This window comes from Galeopterus variegatus, unplaced genomic scaffold (assembly GCF_000696425.1).
Source record: "Galeopterus variegatus unplaced genomic scaffold, G_variegatus-3.0.2 Scaffold545, whole genome shotgun sequence".
In the NCBI taxonomy this organism is placed as follows: domain Eukaryota; kingdom Metazoa; phylum Chordata; class Mammalia; order Dermoptera; family Cynocephalidae; genus Galeopterus; species Galeopterus variegatus.
This window is the reverse complement of record NW_007726656.1, coordinates 174,947-183,679: the sequence shown is the minus strand read 5'-3', so window position 1 is coordinate 183,679 and position 8,733 is coordinate 174,947. Positions and strand designations below refer to the sequence as shown.

At 39.2% G+C, this 8,733-nt stretch overlaps 1 protein-coding gene across 1 annotated transcript in view; it reads right to left on the bottom strand.

Moving 5' to 3' along the window:
• Positions 1-301: 301 nt before the first annotated feature.
• The window catches only part of CDADC1 (cytidine and dCMP deaminase domain containing 1), a 43,029-nt gene continuing 34,597 nt past the window's right edge, over positions 302-8,733 (bottom strand). The window contains exon 9 of the mRNA XM_008569925.1: positions 302-3,224. Within this exon, the coding sequence (XP_008568147.1) occupies positions 3,127-3,224 (98 nt within the window). The 3' untranslated portion in view covers positions 302-3,126. The remainder of the gene's footprint in view (positions 3,225-8,733) is intronic.

The window sequence follows — 8,733 nt, the reverse complement described above, 5'->3', positions numbered from 1 at the left end:
AATATCTTCGAGGCTTATCACCAAGGAAGAGATGCATAATGATATCACGGGATGTCTGTAGGTACTAAAATATACTAATAAAAATGTTAAGTTAAAAAGGACATGAAACGAAGGTACTAAACTGATGCTTAGTCCTAAAAAGGCAATAGTAACAGCCTCAGCTAAATGCCAGGTGGCCCCTATTGCAATATCAGGACTCTTCAACAGTTGTGTTCAATGCCACTTGCTCTAAAGCATGTCAAAAGCAGATTGTTGTGGCAGATCCCAAAGCAGAACCGTTCATGCATAAAAAGAGGAAGTCTTATGAGTGAATGGTATATTTTCAAACTCAGTGAGTTGAGGAAGAAAAACACACAGAAAAGCCAGATTTTTAAAAAAAGCTTCAGCAGTAACACAATGAACATACATTAACTTGTGTATACTATGCATGACAGATTGGAAGTAAACCAGGCCAATGTTTCACATATTCTGTTGTCACTAAGTAAACAAATGGCAGCACTATTCTTACAAATTATGAATTTACCATTATTCTCCCAATCTTTAAAATTAAGGAAGACACTGGACTTTTTGTTTAAACGCAAATTCTGATTTCTCGGGTTAAGGCATGATGTCTCTTGACTGTGAAGTAGTAGGCCTGAGTCAACATTGCTCCCCACAGCTTCTGCAGACCCAACTGTGCTCTCAGTGGGGCTCAGCAGTCCTTGTGTGTGTCCCTAGTCATTTTCCTTTCCCACTCCCATGGTGACCGTCCATGACTTTCAGAAATTCATCTCATCCTGCTGTTTGCCTGGCAACCCCCTGACTCCACCTTGGGACCCTGCTCAGCACCTCCTCTTCTACAAGGCCCTTCCCATGACTTCCAGAGGGTCTGCACGTCCTCTTGTGCCTTCACTGTTCCCATAGTTGTGTCCACAGTGGCGGTTCTCAGCCATAGTCCCCAGGATCCCCTGGAGGACCTGTGAAAACACAGCTTGCTTGGCCCACCCCCAAAGGTTCTGCTTCAGTAGGTCTAGGGTGGACCCTAAGAATTTGCAGTTCCAACAAGTCCCCAGGTGATGCTGACGCTGCTGGTCCAGGGACTCAATCTGAGAATTATTTCTCTTAAATACTCGATCCCATGCTTGTATCTTCCACTCAACTGTGAGCATCTTAAGATCAGGGAGCATTTCCTGCACATCTCCTCCCAGGGTCTAGATAGTGTCTAGCAGCCATTTAATCAATCAACGAAAGTTTACTGAGTGCCTGTTATGTGCCAGGCACTGTTCTAGGCACTGGGATTCAGCAGTTTTTTAAAAATTACATATATATATATATAATTACATATATATGTAATATCTATATAAAATCTCCCTGCCTTCATGGATCTTCTGGTGCTACACAGTAAACCCTCAATAATTGTTACTGAAATCTGATAGTTTAGCAGAAAAATGGCATCATCAGGATCATTTAACAGTGCTGTGGGAATACCACTTTTCCATTTCCTCATCATAGCTTTCCCATTCGTATGCTTCTCCCTTCTGATATCGCAACCCAATGCCCAACACCTAAATTCATAAACCTAGCAGGATACCAGGCTTTGGGGTCTTACAAAATACGTGCTGATTGTTTTATAAAAAATTTGATGTAGATGACATGTTAGTAAAAAATAACAAATCCAAGAATTAATATAGTAAAGTGATTTGGGAGGTAAGCAATCTCAGTTTGATAAATATTGAGGAATAGCTTAACTAGTGGTTTTCAGATTAGCATTAGTTATCTCTAAGGGTAGCTCCCCTCCTCCCCCTCCTTATTCCATAACCTACATCTGTGTAAAGTCTTTATGGCAGTTCTCAGTTAACTGGTATGACAACTTTGGACTCCCGGTAGATCTAAACAGGCTGCTGCCTAAGCTGGGATCCAGTAACCATTTGGATCATCCTGTATGTGATTTTGAGAAACTGACAGGCAGCGCCATGAGGGTGTGTGATGCCATGGAAAGAAAGGGGACAAAAGCAGAGGCAAAGCTGACTCCCTCCACACAGCCAGGGCAGCTGTGTCTCAAGACATGCACCCCAGGCCTGAGGGCCCTGGGCCGCAGCAACCCCCTCCCTAACTCTAGGAAAGTACAAAACATGGACCTTCATCTTTGAACTAATTTTCTGAAAGTTTCTCAGGAAATAAAAATGAGAGAAATCACAAAGAGCAATTTGGAATGTAACTGAAATAACCATAATGTCTACTTTCAAGACTTTCCATATTCTTGAGGTTTGCAAATGTTCTTAAAAGGCCCTCATTTTTAAGGTCAAGCTGTGAGATACTACATGTTAATTAAATGGAGGGGAAAATTAGATGGGGGGAAGTATTTATGAATGGAATTCTAAAAAGGCTAGTTTCAATACTCCAGACTAAAATATTTATTCTCTGTTAACATCATAACCAAATTTGAGGTTCATTATTAGTGATATCAGATAGCAATACTATCTCAGAATAATATTCTCTTCCCATTGCTACCCCAAATTGGTGATAAAACACCCTAGCCCAACAAGTCATTGTGATTTCTACATATTAGAAGATTTAAGAGTAACTAACAACCTTTTAAAAAATATGCTTTTAAGATGGAGACTAGGTCCACCAACTTGATTTTTCTGAGTCAATTCTAATTAAGAAAATTCTGAGAAAGCTTTAGGTAAAAATGTGACCTTTTGGTTAGCGATACACTGACTTTTAAAAGATAGCCAGATTGTCATTTATTTCCATGGAGCAGTTTACTGATTGTCTTCCTTGTAATCCAAAGGAATTAATATTTCTCAAAGCTGTGTAATTCCCTGCTGAGGTGTGACCTCCAGTGAAACAGCCCCTTTCAAACTGGCAAGTATAAAGTCAAGATAAATAAAAATCAGTCCCTACAGGTGATTACATTAGTCTCATTAAGTTATTGCTACTTCATTTAGTGTAATAAATGAACACACTACTATATTCTGGGAAACAAACAAATCTAAAATAAAAATATTCTTGTTAACATCATTCATATCCTAGTAATAAATTAGCTTCCTTTAAAAAATTTCTCAATTATTCACAAAATCCATTCTTATTTTCTGAGTTAACAAGGCTGCATTTTAAAAGTGCAATAAAAAATTCGCGAGGCCTTCACTCCAGCGTAGCCCGGACTTCTTTGTAGTTTCCAAGACACAGCTTCTTGTTCTGGTGCTGTTCTTCATGCAGAGGGGTGGGTATCAACACACCATCTAGCATTCAAGAATAACTTCATGTCAGGAACACTCCACTTCAAATAAATGGGTACTTCTTACAACCATACAGGTTTTAAGGGCAAAATAATGCTGAAGTTGAAGAAACACTCACTTTTTTATCTTCAAGTTCTCAACGGTGAAGAACTAATTCTAGAAAACTCACATAATACACTATCTGACCTTTTAAAAACTGCATTCACTCAACAGCATATGGCAAATAACTAATAAAACTTTTTTGGGAAAAAGTTCTTATCATCAGGCTGGAAGAAACAAAATACACTTAATCCTCCTGCAGTGGGAGGAGGGAACGGTCTGTGGGGCGTGAGGTTCTGGGAGACCCTCCACATTCACACGCACGTCTCCCGGGAGGAAGACAGGCGTACTGAGTGAGCAGGCTGCGAGAAGAGTCTGCCTTCCACCACTTCCTGGCTTTTGTTTTTAATAGCGTTCTTTGTACAATAAACTGTATGTGTTTACAGTATACAATAAACTGCACATATTTAAAGTGTACAATTTGAATGGGTTTTGACATAAGTACACACCTGTGAAGCCACCACCACAGTCAAGACAATGAATATAACCATCACCTACACAAACTTCCTCCCGGCCCTTTGCTTCCCATCTTTGGAGGGATCTCCTGCCCTCCAAGCTGTGTATTCTGCTCTGTTGCTGCCTTAGTGTCTTCCAGAGTAGATCTGGAAAGACTTCTCTCTCGTCTTATTAGGTAATATTTGAAACACACACAAAAAGTATATATATAATATAAATGGGAGTTCTAAAGCTTAATAATAAAGTGAACACTCAAGAACCTACTGCCCCAAAAGAGTTATCTTGCTTAAATGTGCACTAACTGAATAAAACTGTTTGTATAAGGAGGAAAAAAAAGAACCTACTGCCCAGCCTAACAACGAGAACATTGCCAGTTCCTATGTCCTCTCTCTTGAATCTCATCCCCTTTCACTCCATTCAGAGGAAATCACTATCTTGAATTTCGTGTTTATCAATTCCATTGCTTCCTTTGTGAGAATACACCATAATATTTTTGTCTAATCTCCCAAGATAAACATTTGTGTTATTTCCAGTTTTTGCTTTTAAGAACAACATTGCAACGAATTCTTTCTCTCTCTGTCTCTCATGCAATATGAAAGAGTTTCTCTAGGGCATATACTTAGAAGTCCAATTGCTGGGTCATGGTATAGGCATTTGTAGCTTTACAAAGATGTCAAATTATTTTCTAAGGTGTCTGAAAAATTTCCAGTCCAATCAGCAACATACAAAAATTCCTAATGACCCCTATTCTCACTAGCACTTCGTAATGGCAAACTTTAATTTTGCAAATCTACTGGGTGTAAAACATTGCTTCAATGTGATCTTAATTTGCATATCTACGACTACTAATGAGTTTGATCATCCTTTCATGTGTTTATTGGACATTTGGGGACAAAACAAACAAATAAGTAAAAACAGGCTGGCTGGTTAGCTCACTTGGTTACAGCACAGTGTTGGTAACACCAAGGTCAAGGGTTCGGATCCCCATACCGGCCAGCCACCAAAAAGAAAAAAAAAATAGAACAATTATATTGGACATTTGTTTTTCATCTGTTGTGAAATACCGATAACTATCTGTTTCCCATTCATTAAATTTTTTTTATCAGTTTGTTGGACTTCTTTACATGTTCTGGGAACCAGTTCATTGTCATGTGTGAAAAATGTATTCCTCCAGTGGATGGCTGGTCTTTTCACTTTCTTTAATAATGTCATTTGGAGAAGAGAAGTCCTTAATTGGAATGTATTCTAATTTCTCGTTCTTTTCTTTTATGGAGCATTACAGTATTTGTGTCCTGCTTAAGTTATCCTTTCTACTATAGGTTTCAAAGATATCTATATTTTCTTCTAAAACTTGAAAAAAGTAACCTTTTCCACTTGTCTTTAATTCATCTGGGATTGATTTTTGTGCATTATGTGAAGTGAGAATTCAATATCATTTTTTCTACATGGATAACCCATTTTCCAACCCTATATATTAAATGGTTCATACCTGTCCCTGTGATGTGCATGGCCCTTTCTCTCAGCAATGATAAGGGTCCCACAATTCATGAGGCAGTACCCCACATTAAAGAACCGGACCACTCAAAATACCAACAGTGTGCCCACTGATAAACAGCGGCTTAACTTCATCCACTAAGTTTTTTTATTTTATTTTATTTTATTATTATTATTTTTTTAAAAGATGACCAGTAAGGGGATCTTAACCCTTGTCTTGGTGTTGTCAGCACCACGCTCTCCCAAGTGAGCTAACCGGCCATCCCTATATAGGGATCCGAACCCTTGGCCTTGATGTTATCAGCACCACTACACTCTCTCAAGGGCTGGCCCCTGAGTTTTTTTGTTTTAACAAGAGTATTTTTTCATTTCTCTAAATTCCGATTACTTTAAAATATACCTAGTTACTTTCTTTTACAATAGCTTGTTCCTTGCTCATTTTTTCAATACCATCTTTCACTTCTTAGACACTTTTTTTTTTTTTTTTTTTTGTCTTTTTTCGTGTCCGGCAACGGATCGCAACCCTTGGTGTTGCTCCCACGCCTCGCTCAGCCAGTGAGCGGGAACCGGTCTGCATGTGGGATCCGAACCCTTGGTGGGAGCGCCTGCCACGCTTCCCAAGCGGCACACTGTAGCAGTGCACCACCGGGCCAGCCCGCTTCTTAGACACTTTATGTCCTCTATTTAGACTCTTTGGGAGACTAAATATGCTGTTTGTTGTTTCTGTTGGCTCTCACTTGTGGTGCTATATTTTCTTCTGTGTTTGGTGATTTTCCAACTACAAACTCATATTTCATTATATCCTGTGGGCCTAAGTTGGGATTGCTCTCCTTTTTTTTTTTTTTTTTTTTTTTTTTTTGCATTTGCTTCTGCCAGGAGCAAGGAGGTGCCCCCAAGTGGGAGCATTTTAGCTTCCTTTGAGGACCCAGTGTAATGAAGGAGTCTCAGGCTTAGTTTACCCACCTTGCAGCAGACCCCAGACCTACTCTCATGACTCCAGCTTATATGGACATTTATCCATAGTGTAACTCTAGCTTTTGTGTCTGCTTTTGCTATTTACATCCTAGCAAAATGTTCCTCTTATCTCAATTTTTTTTTTTTTGTAGTTTTTTGAGGGGAACATGGGTGCCTGGATAGTTTCCTTATTTTCTTGAAAGCCCTGTGATTCTTTAAAAGGAATGCTTGTTACGGTTTGTTTGGGTTCCGGTTGTAAGGAGTAGAAGGGCCCTTGAGAGGAGTCAGTCACACTGCCCGCCTGTGCTCGTATTGTCCCTGCTGCCGACACTGAGAGGGTGTGAAGCAGCAAGTCTCCAAGAGCTGGACAGACTGATTTGGTCAAAGGTCAAGCCCCAGTCTAGCAATAAAGGTGGGGTTTCACCTTTCATCTCTTTGATTCCTGTGTCTATTTCTCGACTGAATCAAAAATCAGAAAGGAAGCACGTTGTACAACTCCATTTATATGAAATGGCCAAAATAGACAAATCCACAAAAATGTGAAGTAGATTAGTGGTTGCCTAGGGCTGGGGGTAGGGAAGAATGGGCAGTGACTGCAAATGGGTATATGAGGTTTCTTTCTAAGATAATGAAAATGTTCTGAAATTGGCTTGTGGGGATGGTTGCCCAACTCTGTGAATATACTAAAAACCACTGAGTTGTACACTTTAAAAGGGTGAATTTACAATAGGTGAGTTATATCCCAGTAAAGCTGTCATATACCTGGAAAGATAGGAATATTATTTACTGATATAAAATGCTCAAACATGAATATAAAACATAAACTTACAATTCAATGAACTGTCACAAAGCAAACATACACTTAACCATTACTGGGTCAATAAATAAAACATTGCTAGCAAACCAGAAGACTTCCTCTTGTCCACTCCTTCTAATCTCAGGACTTTAACCACAAGTTAAAGACCTTCTTCCTTAATGATCTAGGAATTTAACAAATCCTGGAGACAAGCCCTTTGTTGATTATAAGTGGCAAATATCTTCTCCTATCCCATGGCTTGCCTTTGCACTCTATTTTTTTTAATTTTTATTTTATTTTATTTTTATTTTGTCAATATACAATGTAGTTAGTTATTGTGTCCCATCACCAAAACCTCCCTCCCTCCTCCCTCTCCCCCCTCCCACCCAGATGTGTCCCCTCCATTTTCTTGTTGTAAGAGCTTCAAAAAAAAAAGGTGAGGTTGTTAAATCTTCTTCTCCCCCCTCCCCCCCCCCTGGTTTTTTGTTGTTGTTGTTGTTGTTGTTGCTATTTGTTTGTTTTTGTGTGAGTGTGTGTGAGAGTGTGTGTTTGTATATGTGTGTGTGTGTGTATGTATGTGTGTGAATTGATTCATTCACCTTTAGCTCCCTCCAATAAGTGAAAACATGTGGTATTTCTTTTTCACTGCCTGACTCGTTTCACTTAATATTATTCTTTCAAGGTCCATCCATGTTGTTGCAAATGGCAGTATTTCATTCGTTTTTATAGCTGAGTAGTATTCCATTGTGTAGATATACCACATTTTCCATATCCACTCATCCGATGATGGACATTTGGGCTGATTCCAGCTCTTGGCTATTGTGAAGAGTGCTGCAATGAACATTGGAAACAAGTATACCTTCGACTTGATGATTTCCATTCCTTTGGATATATTCCCAGCAGTGAAATAGCTGGGTCATATGGTAGATCAATCTGCAACTGTTTGAGGAACCTCCAAACCATTTTCCATAGGGGTTGCACCATTATGCATTCCCACCAACAATGTAAGAGAGTTCCTTTTTCTCCGCAACCACGCCAGCATTTATCGTTCAGCGTCTTTTGGATTTTAGCCATCCTAACTGGGGTGAGATGGTATCTCAGTGTGGTTTTGATTTGCATTTCCCGGATGCTGAGTGATGTTGAGCATTTTTTCATATGACTGTTGGCCATTTGCATATCTTCTTTAGAGAAATGCCTACTTAGCTCTTTTGCCCATTTTTTAATTGGGTTGCTTGTTTTTTCCTTGTAAAGTTGTTTGAGTTCCTTATATATTCTGGATATTAGTCCTTTGTCAGATATGTATTTTGCAAATATTTTCTCCCACTCTGTTGGCTGTCTTTTAGCTCTGTTAATTGTTTCTTTTGCTGTGCAGAAACTTTTCAGTTTGATATAGTCCCATTTGTTTATTTTTCCTTTGGTTGCCCATGCTTTTGGGGTCATATTCATGAAGTCTGTGCCCAGCCCTATTTGCTGAAGGGTTTCTCCTATATTTTCTTTAATAAGTTTTATTGTTTCAGGGTGTATATTTAAATCCTTAATCCATTTTGAGTTGATTTTAGTAAATGGTGAGAGATGTGGGTCTAGTTTCAATCTCCTGCAAATGGATAACCAGTTATCCCAGCACCCTTTGCTGAAGAGGGAGTCCCGACCCCAGTGAATAGACTTAATGCCTTTGTCGAAGATCAAATGGCAGTAAGTGCGTGGGTTAATTTC